Source organism: Rhynchophorus ferrugineus, unplaced genomic scaffold (genome assembly GCF_030347505.1).
Source record: "Rhynchophorus ferrugineus isolate W39M unplaced genomic scaffold, kcgeb_rfMv2 rfM7, whole genome shotgun sequence".
Taxonomy (NCBI): Eukaryota; Metazoa; Arthropoda; class Insecta; order Coleoptera; family Curculionidae; genus Rhynchophorus; species Rhynchophorus ferrugineus.
The window spans coordinates 14,224,969-14,249,408 of NW_027472586.1; the positions used below are offsets into that span (position 1 = coordinate 14,224,969).

At 35.0% G+C, this 24,440-nt stretch overlaps 2 protein-coding genes across 29 annotated transcripts in view; one reads left to right on the top strand and one right to left on the bottom strand.

Annotated features, from left to right (window-relative positions):
* The first annotated feature begins 115 nt into the window (after nt 1-115).
* Rpb11 (DNA-directed RNA polymerase II subunit RPB11) lies at nt 116-817 on the top strand. The gene is made up of 4 exons (XM_076410158.1): nt 116-274; nt 328-417; nt 481-655; nt 713-817. The coding sequence occupies exons 1-4, from the start codon at nt 222-224 to the stop codon at nt 746-748; spliced, it is 354 nt and encodes a 117-aa protein (XP_076266273.1). The 5' UTR covers nt 116-221; the 3' UTR covers nt 749-817.
* CLIP-190 (Cytoplasmic linker protein 190) overlaps nt 741-24,440 on the bottom strand; it is a 63,680-nt gene continuing 39,980 nt past the window's right edge. For 4 of the 28 annotated variants that reach the window (XM_076410107.1, XM_076410130.1, XM_076410137.1 and 1 more), the window contains 14 exons: nt 15,043-15,195; nt 14,688-14,918; nt 14,436-14,631; nt 9,089-9,323; nt 8,405-8,458; nt 6,086-6,226; nt 5,864-6,028; nt 5,717-5,737; nt 5,252-5,471; nt 2,102-5,193; nt 2,002-2,052; nt 1,249-1,430; nt 1,005-1,195; nt 741-949 (listed from right to left, as the gene is read on the bottom strand). In XM_076410107.1, coding sequence (XP_076266222.1) covers nt 903-949; nt 1,005-1,195; nt 1,249-1,430; nt 2,002-2,052; nt 2,102-5,193; nt 5,252-5,471; nt 5,717-5,737; nt 5,864-6,028; nt 6,086-6,226; nt 8,405-8,458; nt 9,089-9,323; nt 14,436-14,631; nt 14,688-14,918; nt 15,043-15,195 — 4,979 coding nt within the window. In that variant the 3' untranslated portion in view covers nt 741-902. Of the gene's footprint in view, nt 950-1,004; nt 1,196-1,248; nt 1,431-2,001; nt 2,053-2,101; nt 5,194-5,251; nt 5,472-5,716; nt 5,738-5,863; nt 6,029-6,085; nt 6,227-8,404; nt 8,459-9,088; nt 9,324-14,435; nt 14,632-14,687; nt 14,919-15,042; nt 15,196-15,436; nt 15,518-19,520; nt 19,605-24,440 lie in introns of all 28 variants that reach the window. The other 24 variants (XM_076410115.1, XM_076410138.1, XM_076410108.1 and 21 more) reach the window with 22 other exon arrangements.

Sequence of the window (24,440 nt, forward strand, 5' to 3'; positions counted from 1 at the left end):
TAATATACTAGAATTAAATGATCAATTTATAATCATAGAGAGTATAATTTAGCATTGAACAACAGTATTTCACAAAAAGATTACTGTTAAAAATAAGTCAAATATTTTTGTTAGAGGGCGACAAAACTAAAACATGAATCGTATTTGAGGTTATGTGTATTTTGATGTTAGTAAGGTATAAAAAAGTAGTAGTTCATTAAAGGTTTGACTAAAAATTAAATATGAATGCGCCTCCGACATTTGAATCCTTTCTCTTATATGAGGGAGAGAAAAAGTACGTATCATAAATAATTATACTATTAAATGAGATAACAATTATATTTGTAGGATTATTCGAGAACAAGATACTAAGGTACCTAACGCAGCTATATTTACTATAAATAAAGAAGATCACACTTTGGGCAACATGATTAGGAAGTATGTATACTTGTATATTTTATTTTAAGTGTATTTAGTATTCATGTTTCCAATATGTTCCAGCCAATTGTTAAAGGACCCGAATGTCCTATTTGCTGGCTATAAATTGCCACATCCTCTGGAACATAAATTTGTTTTACGTATACAGACTACATCTGATTACTCTCCTCAGGATGCATTGATGCATGCCATTACAGATTTAATTTCTGAACTTTCATTGTTCGAGGAACGATTTAAGGTAAAGCATTTTTAAAGTTTTTTTTTAAGAAAATTATATATTTGTATTTTTCCATAGGAAGCCATCAAAGAAAAGAAAGAAGGACTTGATTAGGACAATTGTGATATTTTATTGTCATTAATATTTACATAAATAAATTATTTATAACTTTTTATAAGAAAATAGATTCATTTTATACAACACACAAAATAAAATAATTTTTGGCCTAATTATTGAATAAATTAAGTTTCCCTCAAATTCGTAAAGGCTAAAATTCTTGATCATCTGTACAGTCCATTGTTTCATGACCAAATTCTAAAATAAAATATGTAGTAATTCTACAATGTGAATCACATAATAACAAATGTACCTCCGCAAATATCACAATAAGGTCTAGGAGGAGGTTTCTGCTTCCTCTCCTTACCCAACTCAGCTATGCCTGGTGGCTCATCAGATGCTTGGGTTGGACAGTCTTCAGTTTCATGCAGATCGAATTCTTCACATATATCGCAGTACATTCGAGGTGCAGGTTGTTTCTTTGCATCCAAATTAAAGCCAAGTCTAAAACACGACATAATAGAGTTATAGTGATCACTGGCAAATAAAGCATTTACTGTTTGAGTTCATCAGCAGCGGCGGGACTGTAACCCATTTCTAATATTTCGATTCGCGCCTTCTGTTCTTCATTTTTCTTTTGCATGTCGACGATAATAGAGTTGAGGAATTCGACTTGGTTCTCGGCGAAGATCTTCTCTTCTAGGAGCTGCTTGTAATCAGTGGATGTATTAGTTTTAGCCTGGTCAGAGAAAATAATGCCCATGCAAAATATTACAGTGCGAAGCAATTTGTTAGTTGTGCCTCAAACACTTCAATTACAGTTAATTGGTGTGAGTAACGCATTTCCAAGAACGACGTTTTGTACTAACCAAAAAAGCCGCCGGATTAAGATCTAATAAACTATAAAACGTTATACTACATTGATAGAAAAACTGACTAGCATTACGTTTGATCGGATATATATTCAGAATTTAGCAACTTCCATAACCGATCTAACAAAAAATATCAAGTAAGCATCATAAATATTTACCGGTAAACAGTTGAATAAAAACGGACCAAAAACAACTAAACAATTGGTGATAGAGAATTTGCATATTCTATATATAATAATTGCAGATCAGTCAGTAATAAAAAAACTTGAATTTTGTATATATTGTAAATTACCATAAAAATTTGAAAATTACAGATGGAATAATTATTGAATATAAAATAAATCAGTAAGATTGACGGGATAAAAAGCTGCTTGCATAAGACTACTTGATTTTATCAAAACCTTCCAATTGATTTCAATAACACCCTAGTATACTTACAACATTGTCGTTGATATTACCATTGACTACAGAGGGATTTTGAACCTGCAACTATAAAAAGATATAAGGATTGACTCATTCAATTTGTGTTAATAAACACCTTTCCAATTTGGTCCTTTAACCGTCCAATCTCTAAATCTTTATTGGTAATCTCTTTAGTTCTCTTGTTGAGTTCCTCCTGAACCTTAAGTATATTGGCTTTGATATTTGGTACATCATTTAGTTCGTTCTGCATTTCCGCAATAAAGGTCTTCATCAGACTCTCTGACTCTATCAAGGTCTTTATCATCTTGTTCTGTTCAACTAATTTTTTTTCGGTTTCCTCCTTGAACTGTTCCAGTTGGGTTTCAGCTTTGATTAGTCGATCGGTCTTTTCAGATAACATTTTTTGGAGATCGCCAACTTTATTGGAAGCGTCAGCTGCAGAAGAGAGAACCGACTGTGACAAAGCCTCTTTTTCTGTCGTTATTTGAACAAAATCTTTTTGTAGTTGTTCCGATTTAATATCGAGTTGTTCTTTTTCTTTGTTTAAGGTATCAATTTTTTCTTTGAATTCCATTATGAGTGATTCCTTTTCTTCATTATGCTTCTTGAACTGCTCCAACTCTTCGTGAAGTTGCACAACTTCACCATCCTTATTTTTGATATTTTCTTCTAGTGTTTGTACTTTTTCCGCCAACTTGGAAGATTCATCAGTGTGATTCTTAATAACGCTTTCAAGCTTTTCGTTCTGCAGTTTCTGTTCATTCAACTTGCACTTGTGGTCCTCCATCAGCTCACTAATGAACTTCTTCTGGTTCTCGTTTATTTGAATAAGTTCGTCGTCCTTTTTATGTAGTAGCTCGGTTTTTTCCGCCAATGAACTTTGAGCCTCCTTCAGCTGTGCTTCAAGCTCTTTCATGACATTGGCGAGTTCATCTTTAATCTTTTGTATTTCGACGTCCTTCAGTTCTAAATCGCGTTTAATTATATCTTGGTGTTGTTTCAGGACACTTTCGTCATCCGTCTTACACTGCAGTCTTTTAACAGTTTCCGATAGTTCGCCTTTGATATTTTCCAACTCCTTCGAATGTAATTCACATTCTGCTTTGAGACAATCCTTTTCCTCTATTACACTATTATATACGGCGGTTTGTTTATCTAATTCTAGTTTAATCTTCTGCAATTCTTCTTTTGTATTATTCAAATCAGTAACACGCGAGTCTAATTCTTGCTTCAAATTGGTCTCCACATCTGATAAATTGCTTTGATATTGTATTAATTCCTGATTACATTTTTGTAACAGATCTCTGGTCATTGTGAGTTCTGATGTGAGATTATTTATTTTTGATTCCTTGATGGAAATACTACTCTCAATTTCCTCTAAAGCCTTTGACTTAATTGCAATTTCTTCCTGATGGTTTAATTTAAGGTTTTCAATATCTGCTCTTAATTGGGAATTTTCTTCGTTCATTCTTTCTAAATTGGATTTAACTTCGGTTAATTTGCCTATCTCTTCATTTAATTGTTTAATAGCATCACCGTTGTTAACTTGGCTTGTTTTAAATTGTTCTATCTCTTCCATCAGAGTGGTGATATTGGCTTCTTTTTCGTTGATCTTAGCTTCCAATTCTGATATGTGTTGCGTTAATGTGGAGACCTGCTCAGTTTTAACATTCAAATCTGATTTTAGCTTTTCTAAATTTTCATTTTTTTCAGTAAGATTACTAGTGAGGTTATTTAGATCTTCTGTTAACTTCTGTGTTAACAATTGTTGTTCATTTAGGCTGTTTTTAACTACTTCTAACTGGCTACTTTTTTCTGCAACTTGATCTTTAACTAAATTTGATTCCTTATCCTTTTCTACTATCGTATCTGACAGTTTTTTCTGTAGATCTTCAAATTCCGTCATTTTTCTTTTTAGAGTTTCGTGTAATTCATCGCGCTCCTGCTTCAGCTTCCCTTCTACGTCGCTCAAATTGGTTTGATATTGGTGCAGGTCCTTTGTAGCAGTTTCCAGGTCGAGTTTGGTGGCTTGCAGTTGGGTTTGCAACGAGTGAATCTGGTTATCTCGTTCAGCGATATCACCGGATGCCTGTTCAATGGCGTCGTTTTTCGTTTTGATCTCTTCGTCCAATTTCGTTTTTAATTTTTCTAGTTGGCCGGTGAGTTCAGCGCATGATTTGTCTTTTTCTGCTAAAGAGGCTTTGACCGATGTTAATTCCTTAAGTGTTTTATCACCTTGGCTTGTTTTCTGTTGTAATTCTGAAACCAGCTGTTGAATTTTGATATCTTTCTCAGTAAGTTCTTGTTGTAATTTGTGTCGTAATTCGTTGGTTGACTTTTCTGCGGATTGTTTTGTATTATTAAGTTCGCTAGAGACCTGCTCTAATTTTGAGGAGGTTTCTGAACATTTTTTGATAAGTTGCTCAATTTCTCCCTGCTTACTTTCGAGATTCTTTGTGGATTCTTCATGGAGATTTTTTATTCGATTTTCAGTTTCTCTTAATGCTATTTTGAGAGTTTCCAATTCGATTTTATGAGATTCTATCAACTGCTTAGTTTGTTCTTCGGATAAAAGTTTTCCCGACTTAACTTCATCCAATTTTTTAACCAATTCGTTATTTCTCTCGGACATTTTCTGTAGTTGGCCATCTCTGTCGGCGATCTTCTCTGAAAGTTCCTGTTTGACAACTTCAAACTCCTGCGATCTCTGTTCCAACTCCACCCTGCTTTGTTCCAGGTCGTTTTTCAGTTTCGTCTCTATTTCCCCTGAATTGTTTTGATATTGAAGCAGATCTTGCGACTTCACTTCAAGTTCCTGTCGAGTCGTTTCGAGTTGTTTTGTCGACTGTTTCAGTTCCTCAGTAACTTTGATCAAATCTGTTTTTAATGTCTCGACATTTTGTTGGTTGGTTTCTTCGATGCTGAGACTTTCAGTTTGTAGGTTCTCAATGGTTTTGTTGCGCTCGCTGACGATTCTGTTCAGGTTATCAAGTTCCTGCTGCAAGGATTGAATTGAAGCGTCTTTAGACTCTGATACGTCCACGATTTCCGCTATTTTAATTTCGTTGGCTTCGATAGTCTTCCTCAAAATGCCTTGTTCGGAAGTTAAACTGGCGATTTCTCGCTTCAACACATCGATTATCTCAGACTTTTCATCGCAATCTTTTTTGCTCCCATCTAGATCGTTTTGTAGAGACTTAATCAACACTAAAATATAATGAATAATATTAATGCAAATTATTGAAAACGTTTGGCGAAAATAAACCTGTAGTGGTGGCCGAGTCCCCTTGCAAAGCCACTTGGGCGTTCTTGGCTTCAACCAGGTTCTTTTTCAAGTTATCGATCTCGTCCTGGGCCTTGGACAGCTTCTCCTCGGTCTCGAATAATCTGGTGGTTTCAGATTCCAAGTTCTCGATCTTCTCTCGCTCGCTGGTCAGCAGATCCTCCAGCTCCTTAATCTTAGACGTGCCGGAATCCTTCAACTCCTTAAAAGAGAATAACACTGAGTTAGGAGGACGTTGACAAGACACTGGGTCACACGATGCTGGACAAGAGGATAAATTTAAATCAACAAGCCAAGCAGTTAGTTTGTCGTATATTCTTGACGAATTATCTAGAAACAGAACAATTTATTGTTTAAGGCATTGAACAAGTCTTCGGATAATCGTTAGGGTAAGCATAAGAGACATAAGAAACAGCAGACAAACGTCCAACACGCGAATGAACTTACTTGTTGTTCCTGTTTAAGTTTCTATAACATAAAATTGAATCAGAATGTTTTAGTACCTGTGGATCTTGTTATCTATATAAGAACTAGTGTACTATATTACTGTACAGATAACAATATGACCAACAGTGACATAATCACAAACATTACCTCTAGATCGGATTTTGTAATCTCCGCTTCCTCAAACTTAAATTGCCAATCTTCATTCTTCTTTTTCTCGTCTTCAAGCTGGGCCATCAATTCGTCTCTGCTCTCCTTCAACTGGTTCAGCATCTCCATGTGCTGTTTCAGCGTTTCCTCGCATTCTGCTCGATACTGTAACACGCGATATAAAAATATTATGGTAGATCGATCTAGATCTATGATATTAACCTTGTCGTACTCCTGTCGAAGCTGGACAAGTCGTTGCTCGGCTTCGTCCGCCTGACTTGCTGCTCTGGTGATCTCAGCTCGCTCCAGATCGCGTTCCTTCAACAGTTGCTCGATATGCTGCTGCTTCTCTTTCAGTACATCCTGCGGAGTGTCAATTTTGTAATTCAAAAATTGGAAAATGATCGAGATCTGGCAACAGCGCTTTGACGATACACTGGTCTGATGTGATATGAAAGTTGGCCATATTTTGTATACACGAGTATGAGTTAGTATAGGCTATATCTAAGTTAATATAAAATTTGATTATTATTCAATATTTAATACAATAAGTAGGGGGTAGTTTTTAGTAGGGTAAGTTTTCTTCACTCTTCTGCAGGATATTTATACAAACATAAAATAATTAAGTTTTAGATCAAACAAATTCATATTTTAATGTATTAGGACCTTGGTAGTTCTCGCTGTTTTCCAACAGATAGCGTTACTAGGCGGTGTGCTTTTGATTTACGATGGCAATACAATTCAATATTTATCATTTATCCAAAGTGTAGATAATATTTCTAATATTTGAAAATATACACAGTTTACTGATAAAAAATGGGGAATTCTATCATAGTCTATTCAATGAAACAGCTGCTTCACGTCATCAAAATGTATGACGTCAACACGTCGCAATGTTGCTGCATCCATTTTGACCTTTGGCTTACGACGTTTAACGGTTTATAATATCTAATTATCATCACTCATACTTTGAATAATTTTGTAGACATTTGACAACATGGTCGACCAGACGCATAAGACAGCATTCTGTCTCTTTTTAACTAGAGTAAAATGAGCAGGAAAAATCCTCTCAGAGTTTAAAATGTACGTAAACGTATTTTACATTTTTACAAACTGCATTTGGCTTACTATATATATATTCGACGTAATCTATGACGTGCATTCGCTGTTTTATTAGAAATATAATACCTTCGATTATTACAAGTACAAGGACATTTATTTTTTGTCAAACAAGTTAGATAAATTTAAGTTAGATATTAGTCTAGATGTTTCAAAAATAATTATAACTATAAGAAATGCTTCTATATCAGCTTCAAGTATTAATAGTGTAGCCAAGGTCGAATATTCTTTAGTTCCGTGTACTTTATTATAACCATAAACCATTTAGAAAATGTTGCTCATAAATTTGAAATAAACACTGATTGAAAAACGGCCGTTATATAGGCAGAACCGTGACACTACGTGGCTATATATATGACAAATTCAAGGAAATCTTAAAATGGCGAATCCCAACATACTTGTTAGATCAATGGCTTATTATTCGGCTTAGTAGAACATTTAACTTTATGGAAATAATCGAAAATGGTGTGTATCTATCCGATAAAACAGGCAATGCACGTCATCAAAATTTATGACGTCAGTATACGTTGCAATGTTGCCATATTAACTTAGAAGTCTGGTTTACGTTTACTGGTGTGTAACCTCTAATTATTATCACTAAAGTTTTGAAGAATTTTGTAGACATTTGACAAGGTCAACCAGTACCAGCATGAATCGGACTTTATACACAGATTCGGTTACATGTTTCGACGCATCAGACAGCATTCCATCTCTTTTTAACTAGGGCAAAATTAGAAAGAAAAATCCGCTCAGAGTTTAAAATGAATTTTACTTTTTAACAAACTGCATTTGGCAAACTGCACTGGACGTAAAGGTAAATTGGGTGTTTCATTGGAAGGACTATATACCCGACGTAGAATCCAAATATTATCATAAGCATGGGACAAATAGTGAATAGATATGCACAATACTTATAATTATATACTTTATTTATATAAAATATTATTTTTTACATAAAAAAAAAACAGGGAGAACTCATTCAAGGTCTGAATAAAACTCAGTTTTGTTTTATTAAATTCATTAACTCGCTTTGATGAAGGATATTTTTGCCATTAAAACTGGAAAGGATATGAATATATTTGGAAGTATTTTGTCTTTAATTTGTTTATTTTCTGCCTGACTATACATTGACCCGCGAACAAATAAAAAGGACACCAAAAGGTAAACATATATCTTTATTAATAATTAACAAAATAAAAACAGTTAAATAAATCTTAATCAGTACAATAAAGAGAGAGACTAATAAGGGTGAATATAGGTTAACCTAATGTTAATGCAGCTGTTCGACACCGCTTGTTGACGGTGTCACCTGAGCCAAGCTTACTACGAAGAAATCGAAACGAGCTACGAAGCTCTAAGTGTAAAGCCAGCGACGTTGCCAGATCTAGGGAACAGGGGGGAGGGGCGTGTTCAGTATGTTACCTGGAGGGCGGTCCTGGTGGGCAAGGGCGTGGCCACGGGTTTCGACTGGACCTTCTAATAAAAAGCGTAATCCAAAACACATGCCCGATTAATTTCAAACGAAACAAAAATACTAAACAAACTAAACATACATAGTACACAAACCAGTCGTAAAATAAAACAAAAACTACTTTTAAAATGTTATTAGCGTGAAAAAGTAATTCGCACCTATTAAATGGCTTTGTATTGAAGTAACATTTCCAACATCGATTCATTTTTTTGAAATAAATAATATAAATTAGAAAATAAAGTGTAGTACACCGCCTGGAACAATATATACTGAACATCTGAAAGTTTCTTAGAGAATAAGCAATTCAAATCGAAAGTAGTCAAAAACTTTTTTTCTATATTTCTAAGGAACATCATTATTATGACTTCTAAACTGTTGACAAAAAAATGTTTTTTACAATACCTTGTTCGTAAAAATTAAACATGCGGATTACTTTTTCCCACGACTGATACTAAAAAATCAAATCAAACCAAAAATATTATATTATTAAAACCAAACTTTTTACCTGATTGGTTGGTGTAACTTCGGTACTATATATATGAGGGGGACAGGAGTATTGGGAGGGGCAATAGGGCGGGGCTACGCGGTAGGCAGAACCGCTACCGCTATAATAAAAACGCACCAACCAAACCTACCTTCGGGGAGAGGGAAGTCACGCCCAATCTTACCCTGCGAGCTGCGACTGATGCAGAGCTCATCATCGATAGATTCGAGGACATGGACTCTCGAGAGTTGGCTCGTTTGAGGCCGGTGGGGGGTAGACCGGTTGCAGTGTGCACCTGACACTGGCTGGGTTTTACTTTGGACGGGGACTTGCTCACTTTGCTTACTGGAGCGAACAGGCCAAAATTCGGCTGACATTCGAAATATCTACAACAGTTATGTCTCAGAAAAGGAACAATTGGACAGATTACTATATTACGAGGAAGTAATTAGTGATATAAGAGTAGAAGATAAAGATTCTTTTAGGTGTACAAATATGATTCCATCTTATTTTGGGCAAATAAAAGACGTATGTTTGCTTAGATAATAAAATATAAATGGTTGGTTATAACATGGTTGTTTTTTCCTCCATAATCCAACCCAAACGAATTAATTTTCATCGATGGCGTTCACCAATACTCAATAATGACTTCACAGTGACCATCACAGGAAACATTTAGCGTGATTTCTGCAGCAAATGGGATTATTCCCTCTGTCAGATTTTACACCTTTTCTTTTTTTTTGCTAAAAATGCGTTATTTATAATGGATAATTATTCAAAGTATGGTCAATTTCATTCTATATTTTTCGCATATCTTTTGGGCTATTTATAGATACCATTCGAAAACAACGGTTTCTTTTTTTGAACTTAACTATTCATTATGCAATTTTTTAATTTCTTCAAAATCTGTGAAGAGCTGCTTTGCAAGCGCATGCATCATCGGATGCGGAAAGTTCCTCGATCCTTCGGAATACTTCTTTGACTGGCTTAGCTGTAGTTATGTTTCACCTTATAATCACCTTATCAAGTGTTTGAGCGCACTGTGGACATTTTTCGACCAATAGATAGTTCAAATAGATCATATGTTCTCGCGCTGGCGATCCTATTATATCGCTGGTTTATCTAGGTTTTAGTTCCTGATATACGATACCACCCTGGTCCTACCAGACATAGAACATGGTCTTGCAACCAAAGGGATTTGCCAAAGCCTTGGATGCACCGATTTCGCCAGGTGATAGGACTAATTCCTTTTGCTTGGCATTTTCGAAATAAATCCATTTCTCGTCACTTGTTACCATTCGATTTACTTCCTTTCATTCAAGAGAAAATCCCAGACCTGTTAGATTTCTTCATAGTAAGAAACATAACATCCACCTATATAAAAGCCGAAGAAAATTTTCTATCGAGACCTTCAGATACCCACAGTCAGTCAAGAAATCAAGAGAATTGCAAGGGGGCATGAATGAGGAAAGACTCTATTATCATGAGAATATTGAAGTATTGCAACTTTTGGATACCATTTCTGATCTTGTGTAGTGAGGTGCAGTTAATAAAAAATACAGCAGTGACATGTGTAAACATTATTTCGCCAGAGACTGAGATAGGGCCGATGGGTCCTCCTAGTTATATACCTAGATTTAAGTTATCATAAAGATAAATGGTAGGTTAGTCGGAAACGACTAGTAACAATGTAATAATTAAGTAATTAAAAAAGCTTCCTTTCATACTTTTTAGGCAGAATTTCACCGATCACTTTTCGATTTTCTCATTGCTTATCATTCAGATCATTCTTATCATTTTATTGAATTGAAAAATCATTTTCTCAACTTGTGATGGCCTTTGAAGGCGGTTTGTTCTTCTATTAGCGAAATGTCAGTTTTGTATTTAGAACCCAGTGGCACCAAACACACAATTTTGTTTGAAACAAGTTGCCAAATACAAGTAACGAATGTAACATGTAACAAATTTGCGGGGCCTAGTCAAAAAGGCGGAGTCATATTTGTATACTCGAATATACGACTCGCAGTAATAACAAGGATAGCCCGTCGCTTGGGGCCACTGCAGCTATCAAGCCGAGAAATATGTTTTATTGAATTGAAAAACATTTTCTCAACTTGTGATAGCCTTTGAAGTGGGTTTGTTCTTCTATTAGCGAGTATATATATTCTATTAGTATGTATTCGAAATGTCAGCTTTGTATTTAGAACCTAGTGGCACCAAACACATAATTTTGTTTGAAACATGTTGCCAAATACAAGTAACGAATGTAACATGTAACAAATTTGCGGGGCCTAGTCAAAAAGGCGGAGTCATATTTGTATACTCAAATATACGACTCGCAGCAATAACAAGGATAGCCCGTCGCTTGGGGCCACCGCAGCTATCAAGCCGAGAAATATGTTTTATTGAATTGAAAAACATTTTCTCAACTTGTGATAGCCTTTGAAGGCGGTTTGTTCTTCTATTAGCGAGTATATATATTCTATTAGTATGTATTCGAAATGTCAGTTTTGTATTTAGAACCTAGTGGCACCAAACACACAATTTTGTTTGAAACAAGTTGCCAAATACAAGTAACAAATGTAACATGTAACAAATTTGCGGACCCTAGTCAAAAAGGCGGAGTCATATTTGTATACTCGAATATACGACTCGCAGCAATAACAAGGATAGCCCGTCGCTTGGGGCCACCGCAGCTATCAAGCCGAGAAATGTGTTTTATTGAATTGAAAAACATTTTCTCAACTTGTGATAGCCTTTGAAGGCGGTTTGTTCTTCTATTAGCGAGTATATATATTTTATTAGTATGTATTCGAAATGTCAGTTTTGTATTTAGAACCCAGTGGCACCAAACACACAATTTTGTTTGAAACAAGTTGCCAAATACAAGTAACGAATGTAACATGTAACAAATTAGCGGACCCTAGTCAAAAAGGCGGAGTCATATTTGTATACTCGAATATACGACTCGCAGCAATAACAAGGATAGCCCGTCGCTTGGGGCCACCGCAGCTATCAAGCCGAGAAATATGTTTTATTGAATTGAAAAACATTTTCTCAACTTGTGATAGCCTTTGAAGGGGGTTTGTTCTTCTATTAGCGAGAATATATATTCTATTAGTATGTATTCGAAATGTCAGTTTTGTATTTAGAACCCAGTGGCACCAAACACACAATTTTGTTTGAAACAAGTTGCCAAATACAAGTAACGAATGTAACATGTAACAAATTAGCGGACCCTAGTCAAAAAGGCGGAGTCATATTTGTATACTCGAATATACGACTCGCAGCAATAACAAGGATAGCCCGTCGCTTGGGGCCACCGCAGCTATCAAGCCGAGAAATATGTTTTATTGAATTGAAAAACATTTTCTCAACTTGTGATAGCCTTTGAAGGGGGTTTGTTCTTCTATTAGCGAGAATATATATTCTATTAGTATGTATTCGAAATGTCAGTTTTGTATTTAGAACCCAGTGGCACCAAACACACAATTTTGTTTGAAACAAGTTGCCAAATACAAGTAACGAATGTAACATGTAACAAATTAGCGGACCCTAGTCAAAAAGGCGGAGTCATATTTGTATACTCGAATATACGACTCGCAGCAATAACAAGGATAGCCCGTCGCTTGGGGCCACCGCAGCTATCAAGCCGAGAAATATGTTTTATTGAATTGAAAAACATTTTCTCAACTTGTGATAGCCTTTGAAGGCGGTTTGTTCTTCTATTAGCGAGAATATATATTCTATTAGTATGTATTCGAAATGTCAGTTTTGTATTTAGAACCCAGTGGCACCAAACACACAATTTTGTTTGAAACAAGTTGCCAAATACAAGTAACGAATGTAACATGTAACAAATTTGCGGGGCCTAGTCAAAAAGGCGGAGTCATATTTGTATACTCGAATATACGACTCGCAGCAATAACAAGGATAGCCCGTCGCTTGGGGCCACCGCAGCTATCAAGCCGAGAAATATGTTTTATTGAATTGAAAAACATTTTCTCAACTTGTGATAGCCTTTGAAGGCGGTTTGTTCTTCTATTAGCGAGAATATATATTCTATTAGTATGTATTCGAAATGTCAGTTTTGTATTTAGAACCCAGTGGCACCAAACACACAATTTTGTTTGAAACAAGTTGCCAAATACAAGTAACGAATGTAACATGTAACAAATTAGCGGACCCTAGTCAAAAAGGCGGAGTCATATTTGTATACTCGAATATACGACTCGCAGCAATAACAAGGATAGCCCGTCGCTTGGGGCCACCGCAGCTATCAAGCCGAGAAATATGTTTTATTGAATTGAAAAACATTTTCTCAACTTGTGATAGCCTTTGAAGGGGGTTTGTTCTTCTATTAGAGAGTATATATATTCTATTAGTATGTATTCGAAATGTCAGTTTTGTATTTAGAACCCAGTGGCACCAAACACACAATTTTGTTTGAAACAAGTTGCCAAATACAAGTAACGAATGTAACATGTAACAAATTAGCGGACCCTAGTCAAAAAGGCGGAGTCATATTTGTATACTCGAATATACGACTCGCAGCAATAACAAGGATAGCCCGTCGCTTGGGGCCACCGCAGCTATCAAGCCGAGAAATGTGTTTTATTGAATTGAAAAACATTTTCTCAACTTGTGATAGCCTTTGAAGGCGGTTTGTTCTTCTATTAGCGAGTATATATATTCTATTAGTATGTATTCGAAATGTCAGTTTTGTATTTAGAACCCAGTGGCACCAAACACACAATTTTGTTTGAAACAAGTTGCCAAATACAAGTAACGAATGTAACATGTAACAAATTAGCGGACCCTAGTCAAAAAGGCGGAGTCATATTTGTATACTCGAATATACGACTCGCAGCAATAACAAGGATAGCCCGTCGCTTGGGGCCACCGCAGCTATCAAGCCGAGAAATATGTTTTATTGAATTGAAAAACATTTTCTCAACTTGTGATAGCCTTTGAAGGGGGTTTGTTCTTCTATTAGCGAGAATATATATTCTATTAGTATGTATTCGAAATGTCAGTTTTGTATTTAGAACCCAGTGGCACCAAACACACAATTTTGTTTGAAACAAGTTGCCAAATACAAGTAACGAATGTAACATGTAACAAATTAGCGGACCCTAGTCAAAAAGGCGGAGTCATATTTGTATACTCGAATATACGACTCGCAGCAATAACAAGGATAGCCCGTCGCTTGGGGCCACCGCAGCTATCAAGCCGAGAAATATGTTTTATTGAATTGAAAAACCATTTTCTCAACTTATGATGGCCTTTGAAGGCGGTTTGTTCTTCTATTAGCGAAATGTCAGTTTTGTATTTAGAACCCAGTGGCACCAAACACACAATTTTGTTTGAAACAAGTTGCCAAATACAAGTAACGAATGTAACATGTAACAAATTTGCGGAGCCTAGTCAAAAAGGCGGAGTCATATTTGTATACCCGAATATACTATTCGAAAATCCCGAGATGTCCTTACACGAACCTTTTGCCATTAACGGAGCCATCGTTCTTCCCACGCGGCTCATCCAGTTCAACTCCAACCCATTCACCAGGAGCAAACTCCGTCATCCCCATGAATCGTACGGTTCCCACTTTCGAACCTTGACTACTCTTGATGATCACTCGGTCGCCAATCTTGTAATCTATGTGAATGCTGGACAGGCTGGTGTTCGAACCACCTGGAAAGGGTCGTGCTTGTGAACAACCGTGCCCGCGATGACGTGTTTTCACTTACAAACTGAGACCGGCGTTCGAACGGCACTCCTGTGAGTTTCGGTTGGGGATGGGGAGGAGGGGCTTTTCCTCACGCTGCCGTTGAGAGGCGTGGAACAGGTGAAAGTCTCGGAAGACCCGGCGAGGTCCTGATTCAGGGGTACCCTGGTCAATCTAGTCAACCGAGAGAACACTCCTTTTTTGGGCTCGCATTGAAAATACCTTGTGCCGCCAACGGAACCATCGTTTTTGCCTAAAAACGTGACCAAATTAACATTACGGGATCCAGTAATTTTCTAAACAGAAATAATTGTCTCCGTAACCAGAGTGTAAATAACCCCAAACAAAAATAAGTACAATAACAAACAACCCTTTACCTATTGGCTCATCTAAAGCAATCCCCGCCCACTCTCCCGGGGCGAATTGTGTCTCGCCAATGAAAGCAATGTGTCCGGGCTTAGTACCGCCCACCCAGACGCGCTGACCAATTATAAAGCTGTCCGTGTCTTCCGTCAAAATCACGCTGGAATCTAGACAAGAAAAGAACATCGTTCAGGAACTGGTTTCGATTGAAACTTAAAACAATCTGTTAAAAAGTGAGTCCGTAACAAATGCGTTATATTGCTGATAATTCGCTTGGGTTACTGGTGGAAAATTAGTAGTGGAAATAAGATCGTATGTTGATGTTATGGCGAGTTAATCGATACAGTAGCGCCCCCTGAACTTGGTTATTTGGAGATTGTTGTTGAGTCGTGGTTGGTTTTTCGGTACCTGAATGACGGCTGAGGCCCGCTTCGCTCAGTCGGTGGGCGTGGCAATCCCAAAGGGCGTCCATCGAGGAGGCGGGGCTACCTAACATAGCAATAAGCCACACAAGAAAAAGCAAATAAAAACAAAAATCAGCACGCGTGCATCGATGAAACAATGTAGGCGGTGCGTGAACACACAATATCTTTGGAACAATTAAAAACATAAAGGCGATTTTTTATAAAACAGGTCTTTGATTCTTGGAAGGTTTCTAAAAAATTACAATGGTGTCACGTAAACAAAGAAGCAAGGCAAATTTGCGAACTATAATAACTATTAACGTAAACAAAAGAATGTTTAAACAAATGAACGTATGTTTGACGTTCCTATTCTTGGTATTTTTATATTTTAATATTTAATTTCCTTCAAGTTCAATACACGTATTACAACTAGAGCAGAGCAATATACATGCTTTGCCCTAATTGAAATTCAAATTACAAAACAATATCTCGCATATATTTGAAAAAAAATATGTATGGTGACAGTAACATATGGCATATAACAATAAAATCATAATACACCCTTTAGATTACTGAATGTTAGGTTTTCCCGTCATTTTTCACATATGTGTGACGCAAAAATTTCGCGCCCGGTGCTGACTAGCACGGGTCCATGACGTGAAAATTTTCGAGTTTTTTCTAATCATCATCGGTGAATATTTCCTCTTCACCAGTAAATTTCTGTAAAATAGCCAATAAATATTGCAATATTGTAAAAATTTCGCAAATAGCGAAAACAAAAATAACAAACGAAGGCCATTTTTTGATACCCTGAACCTTTTACTACATGCTATTCGATGCGCGATGTTCTCTTCTCAGCCCTGGCTTTATACTAATCATAGTATCAATGCTATTAGACGACAGTAAAAAACCTATACATCCATGCCTATACAAGTTTCGATTGGCCGGAACTGCACATGCGCACTTGTTATAATCTAGCCTGAGAGTTTTCACAACTACACATCCTGTTCTATATACGCCTTGTTGCCTATCACAGTTGTGGTTAGAAGTCACTTTTAGGTTAAATTTGTATTTACATTTTGTTGAGGTAATATAATTATTTCATAGGCAAAATTAGCAGAATATACGGCAGATAATACGAAAATAAGTGTATAAGCTATGAATTACTAGCCAAATATCATTTTATAACACTAGTTTTGTAGATTGTTGTGGAACAAAGGATATATTTTTATGTTAAATAATATGGAAACAGAACTTAAACGACGATTAAAGTAGAGGTAAGAATAAAATATGATCATGTTTGTATAGCTTTTCTGTCTATTTGTTATTATACTTATATCTCTCTGATTTTACAGATATTTTAAAAGATATTTCAAATCACTACAAATATGAAAATAGAATCTTTGAACAATGTATTAAAAACAAATACACTAAGAAGGAATGCTAGGGTGTCGGTTGAAAAACTATTAGATTCGTTAGATGATCAGGTAGATCTGAAAATTTGGAAAAGCATTTTGAACATTGAAAGATCAAACGCTAGTATCTTTCAGGATGGTATAATTATTGGAGCTCATAAGAGAAATTTGAGCGAGAGTGGGTATATCTGTAGCTGTCCAGAGTATGAATAGATAAAGAATACTCTGACTATATAGGTATTAATTATTTTGTAGATGATGTATCAAGTCCTCTAGGAAGGAATCTTTTTTCCTTGTAATGTAAATATTACTACAAAGATGTTTTACAAAAATATGAATGGGAGTAGCGGAAGAAGCAAACGAGAACAATGATCTTGATAATAGAATATACAATATATATATATATATATATATATATATATATATATATATAACATTTTAAAATAAATGGATCAATATTCGAACAATAACGAAACATCGAGGTGATGTTTCAGAGATTTCATAAAAAAACCAAAAGGAGAATGTGAGATGGAAATACGGCAATACTTTCCAACAACCGAGTGTTTTGATAAATATGTTTTACCAAAAGCCCAATATATTATATGAGTTCTCGCTCTTAGTCCATCAGTGTTTCGGTTTAGTTTTTTATAAAAAATGTCAAAATAAATTGTATTTATTCTAATTTTTGTTTTAATATTTTATTTACATATGTTGTGTGTGTATGTGTGTGTGTTTAATTGTGCCTTAATTAGATTACTATTTCTTGTTTATTTTGTTTCCTTTATTACGACCCCCTGCCTGACACATAAATGGCGCTACTAGAATTAAATCCATATGTATTCTAGTTATCCCTAACCCTTAAAAGATGCGTGTATAAATTTGACAGCTGTCGGATAATTAGTTTGTGAATTATAGCATTTTAAGTGAAGCAACTTTTGTTGTTGTGAAAAAAAAATGGATAACAAGGAATTTCGCGTGTTGATAAAATATTGGTCTTTGAAAGGAAAAAAATTCAGTTGGTAAATCAACCATCAATGATTGGTATGCTAAGTTTAGACGTGGTGAAATGAGCACCGAAGACGGTAAACGCTGTGGAGGCCCAAAAGAGGTTGTTACCGTCGAAAAAAATCCACAAAATGATTTTGAATGGCCGTAAATTGAAACTTAAAGAAATAGCAGACACTCTAAAGATATTAACTTAACGTGTACATAATATCATTCAGGAATATTTGGGTATGAGAAAGCTCTGTGCAAAGTGGGTGCTCACTTTTGACCAAATACAACGACGAGTTGATGATTCGGAGCAGTGTTTGAAGATGATCAAGCGTAATAAACTTGAGTTTTTGCGTCGATATGACAACGGATGAAGCATATCTCCATCATTTCACTCCGAAGTCCAATTGACAGTCACCCGAGTGGACTGCACACGATTAACCCGCTCGAAAGCGTGAGAAAACGTCAACGGTCGGCTGGCAAGGTTATGGCGTTTGTATTTTGGGATGCGCATGGAATAATTTTCATTGACTACCTTGAAAAAGGAAAGACCGTCAACAGCGACTAATACATAGCGTTATTGGACCGTTTGAATTGCTTCCTCATGCACCATATTCTCCAGATCTCAGATCTCAAAAGAATGCTGGGAAGAAATTTTCGTCGAATGAAGAGGTGATCCACGAGGCCTATTTTGAAGCAAAGGACAAATTGTACTACAAAAATGGTATCGAAAAATTGACGGGTCGCTATAATCAGTGACCCTTGAAGAGAATTATGTTGAATAAAAAAAATAAGGTTTCAGGGTATTTATCATAAATATCCCGTTGTTCCATAGCAACTTATATATTAGTGCTACCAAATCAGAATAATTTATTAATAATCCGCATCTTTTACACTTATTTTCGTATTGTCTGCTGTTAATAAATAATTATATTATCTATTAAACAAACTTTTGTAAACAGAAAATCGACCTAAAAGACACCCCCTAACCACAACTGTCGCCCGTTTATATACTTAATACTCCTCGTTCGGGTCCATTTATCGAGACCATTCACGAGTCACCATTTATTCCCAACGTAAGGAGCCATTCATTTATTGCGTAAGATGATTTGGGACGGAGAGGGTTCAACAATGTCTTATTTTTTTCATACAAGGGGGTGGGGGGCAGTCTTAATACTTCTTACGTAAGATAACAAAAGTATTTCGAAAAAGCGCAAATAAAATGAAAGAGGTACAAATAAAAAAACCATTCTAAAAATAGTGTCTTTGGAACATAAAAAAACAAACCAAATATATATTATATTCTATTCTTATTTTCTTATTATTCCCTATTTTTATTATTTCCTATATAGGAGGAGGGGGTCAAAAACTGGCACGAAAACTACATAGTTTTTTCGACACGGTATCGCCATGTCTTCGGAAAGATGCGAAAAAGTTTGTATTTTGGAACATATTTTGATCATATACATAGTCATATATATTACCAATTTAGCAAATAATACAAATATACCGCAAATTTTGCCTTTGATCAATTTTTTAAATATATTTTGGGATTTGAAACCTATTTTCAATATGAAGTGGAAGGTTTTACAATTTCTTTACATCTACATCTATATAAACTGATTTTCGATTCCGTAACCGATGGTTAAATACCATTTTCCTGCCAATCTCCATACTCACTTGACGAATACTTTTTCCTATAGCTTTGTCGACTCCAAGGACGGCCGTGGTAACCTTCATCGTAAGTATCTTCTTCTGCAACATCTAGTATATATCATTAACAGGGTATTAAGTATGTTCGCTACACGTTTAAACTCATTTCGTACATGGAGTAGATTGATAAGGTATCGACAAAACCGAATTCTGTTCAAATTATGTTAACTTCCACTAATTATTGGTTATAAAAATTGACATCATCAACTAAGAATGAGAACAAACAATGTCGCTAAGATTAGAGATCAAAATTAATGAATTACGTGGCCTACTGACCCTTGGCAAATACCGTAAGGTGTCTTATATTTGGCTGAAAATTGATTGATACAAGCAAATATTAAAGTAATGTAATTAAAAGGGGTTTACAATAATAATGTCACGAGATATATGAATAAAAAGTAACACTGCATAAGAATTAGAACTAAAAATAGTTCTTTTATCACCAATTTGCACCTACTGTACATAAAAATCACCTGGAAGATGACTAATTAGTTTTTATTTATGAAATATTGTAATTTTTATTTGAAGAAACGTTGGCAACGTTGTTCAATTAAACTCCGACCGGTTTTATGACTGCCTATGCCGAGATTATTGCTGAATTTCTGGTTTGAGTGGTTTTGAATTGAAATCGACGAATTTTAGTTATTCCTGTGATTTCAAAGCCAATCTAACCATATAAAATTTAAAACTAATCAATGATATATGAGCGCTTTTGATGGATGATTTCTTGCTAATTTTATGGTAAAACTATAACTCTGTAATTGTGGAACTTCTGAGATTTCTGGGCAAAGTGATTTTTACAAAGCTCTTTTGAAGCTTTACTAGAACCGTTCTTCAGGTACCAGAACTGGCGAAAGCGTTAAAAATCCCAAGCAAAACTCTTTCAATTTTAGTCTTGATGAGATTTAACGTCTTTCCTATTTATTAACTAGCGACCCGCTCCGGCTTCGCTCGGGTGCAATGCTGATACTAAATTAAATACACTATAGAAAAAATATGAACGTTGTATATAAAAACATAGCGGCCCGCTCCGACTTTGCACGGGCATAAAATATATATGCCTATGTCACTCAATGAAAACATGATTAAAATCGATCCAGTATTTTTGGGTCATTCATTACTGCCCTTGGCCTGCACGCATTAAATTTGGAGTAAAACAATTCCTCTTCCCCTATACTTACTATGAAGATTTCCTGCTATCTTTGGAATATCTAAATTCATACAATTTTTATTACATTACACATTTTTAAACGCAAATTTTAAATTTGTAATATCTCCGAAAATATTTGTTTAATTTACATGCTGTAAGGAACCATATTGATCTATATTAATTGCACACTGTATTTAAGGTACTTAATTCGATAAGGATTAATGCCATATTGCTTAAAATAGCTTCGTAAATAAGCCATTTTCTTACGTAAAAAGTAAACAATAAAAATGGTTAATGTGGGTTATCCCTAAAAGATAAACATATACCATCGCGGACTTTTTTGTAGACCTTTTTATGGTGTACAATACTGTAGTACATTAATTTGATCTAACTCGTAGGGTTAGGCAGCGTTTTTGCTAATTGCTAAATAAGCCTAAAAAAATAGGTTAATTTACGACATCACGTTAGAAACCTCTAAAATTAGCAATGTTGCCTTAGTATATTATGCATGTATTATACATATAAACCTTCCTCTTGAATCACTCTATCTATTGAAAAAAACCGCATCAAAATCCGTTGCGTAGTTTTAAAGATTTAAGCGCACATAGGGATATAGGGACAGAAAAGGCGACTTTGTTTTATACTATGTAGTGATTATCATTAATTAGTTATTAACGGTATAGAGTCAAATTAATGGATTGGTCAAGTTCCAGAAGCTCAAGAAGAATTTCGTTCCAATTCTACCAAACAGTTAGCTTCACGTTCCTCGGTATCAACGCGGGCTTTTCAACCATTTCTGAAGATTCTTCTGGCTTCGATCATGATATCTCTCGCGTGTTATTGTCGTCTGTAATCAACGTTTCATCAACATTTCTTTTGATTCTTCATCTTTTTTTTCTCCGACTTCATATATATAAATTGTCCATAACATCTGTTATATCTGGGTTCACCACATAACAATTTTTTTATCCCTCTTAGTAGTTCCACGCCCAGAAGGCAATACTTATTTGTTATGTTTATGTTATATAATCATGGCATGTAGAAATGTGATCTCCTGTATAAAATACTATTTTAATTAATTAATCTTATTATAAGGCTTATTCTATAGTCTGCAGATGTCCAATAATCAGATCGGATGGTGTTAGACGTTTTAGTCTATGCAATGTCATAGTATATTTAGCTGATTAGGGATGCACTGGCACTCTTTTGAAGTACTTCACACAAACACGTTGATTTACACTCGTTATTGGTTCTAGAGGAATATCGCGTTGTATCACCTCATTTGAAACATAGTTGTCGTGCCGATAAATCAATACATTTGGTACAGTTTAAGTCCAAGTTGTTTCCATTCGGCGAGTAAGTGCTTCTTCCAAGTTAGGCGTCGATCTAGGTGCATACCAAGATATTTAGCATACTCTGTAGGTTAATTGATGTTATGGGTGGATCTTCATGAGAGGCTAAGACTGCCGTGTCGTCTGCATATGTTTCCACAGTGGTTATTTTTATTGTAGGTAGATCGGATGTGCATAGAAAATATAGTACTGGACCCAGTATACTACCTTGCAGAACTCCTGAATATAGTGCATGTAATTCGATATGTTCATCGCCTTGTTTTACAGTAAAATCACGACTGTGAGGTAAGATTTTAGTAACTCATAATCCGGATGCGGGAGAAATTTCTTCAATTTAATCTGTAATCTCGTATGCCATACTGAGATATGTCTAGGAATACAGCTGAACAATATCTTTTGGCGTTTAAGTCCTGTTTTATTTAGTTAACCAGTCAACAGTGTGTAACACTTGTTCTATTCTTCTATGCTTAACAAATAAATCTGCGTCATTCTGATAACTAGTTAAGCAATGATATAAATACACACGATGGTAAACAGGGAATATATTATTGAAACTGAATTGTAAGATTTTAATGAATATTTTGGACAATCTGTTATAAATTGCATTCCATTGTGTCTTCAGAAGAAGAGAGGAAAATGAAAATTATATCACGGAATGGAACCAATGTCCATCAAGCTTTTCAGTTTAAATATTGCGCAAAGTGAATCTGTGTGGATGATTTACGATAAACAAGCTAAAAGATAGCATTCTACTAGTGTCCTGTTGTAGTAACCGTGTTGCCATAATTATCAGTTAAAAAATGGTAATAAACTAAAAAATTATGACTTTAGACTAATTACAATGTCTTGAAATAAAAACATATTTGAGAAGGTACGTCAATTATTAATTCATTAGTTTCATAGAAATGAAGTTATTCGATTAAGATGCGACAATAAACGCTCAGTTGAGTAACAAATCCAGTGACCCAGACTACGATAGTTTAGACAGGTCTGTCGAATGAAAGGTGAACGAATTCCTTACAGACTTCTGTGGCGACATCGGTCTTTTGGATAACAGAAAGTGACATTATCCGAGGCCAGAGGGGCTGCGGTAGTTTGTTGATAGAGACGAGATTTGGTGAAGAATATTCGAAGTCTTGCGACACCAACAGCGTAATGGTTTCTTCGACATTGTTTTTTTTTGTTCAAATACATTTCTAAATATATGTAAAGAGTTCATGCTGTTTGCCTTCTTATAGTTAATGTAAATCCTATTGTACTTGAATAATTATTTATTTCTCCAATTGTGAGTCAACCAAAAGAAGGCATGCATCATAGCAACGTTCGATACATGTTCGAGTTGAATTCGAATGGCTAAATCATTTGGTAATTTAGGCATTTTATGTTGATCAAATTTCAAACAAACAATTGAAATGTTGATTCCTAATTATAAATACCTTATTTTAATACAAATTTGTAGATATTAATAAATTGTTTCATTTTGCAATATGAAAAACTATTAATTTCTCTAATTATGAGTTATCCAATGCCTGATAACAACACATGTTTGATTTTATTTCAATGATGTAAATTGAATGAGTGGGTAAATTATTTGTAATTTAGAGACAATTTATGTTGAAAAATACAGTACCACAATTATCAATCCTTATTGTGATAAAATATTTGACTAATTTGTGACTAATTAGTAAACCGTTTATATTATACTTGAATTTCAAATAGTTTGTATTATTTTTTATGTTACTTCTATATGATATATAATAATATTAATGGTATTAATTTAAATGTTTATCACAAAACAATGAAACAAATAATCCTATTGTATTTCAAAATATAATTATTTCTATAATTACACGTTGTTACTCAAAGCAAATACAATAAAAAGAGATATTAAAATTTAAAAAAAAATAGATAAAATTACGTACATGTAACTATGTGCATCATATCACAAATTCATATCACACTTTATAACAGATAATTCGATTATTTGCTGAATTTAAAGGACTAAATTCTGATATATCAACGTACAAGGTAAAAAGTTATTAAAACATATGGAACATAGTTATTTTAGACCAACTTACAGCTAATACCGTACAGCTAATAATTGTTCAATTGAAAGGGCACATTCTAAACTTCGTTGTTGCAGGGGAGTAACTTTATGAAAATAGTATAATTACTTAAGGGGTTATACCATTGATTGTTTTCAATTTTTTTATAGTTACTAAAATATACTTATTAGGTCTAGTCAAAAGAAATCTATTATTGTTCCAATCGATGGTTTTAATAAATTGTATATGGCGCTAGAAAAGTTCGATCGGTTTACATCATACATACATGGCATTAGAAAGTCGACATTTAGTGTTGACACAATGTAGTTGACAGTTTTGT

Bases quoted from the DNA above. Each gene is read 5' to 3' on its own strand.
- Rpb11 (XM_076410158.1), top strand. From the start codon at position 222: ATGAATGCGCCTCCGACATTTGAATCCTTTCTCTTATATGAGGGAGAG. The intron at 418-480 runs GTATGTATACTT...AATATGTTCCAG, and splicing joins TTGGGCAACATGATTAGGAA to CCAATTGTTAAAGGACCCGA. The intron at 656-712 runs GTAAAGCATTTT...ATTTTTCCATAG, and splicing joins TGTTCGAGGAACGATTTAAG to GAAGCCATCAAAGAAAAGAA.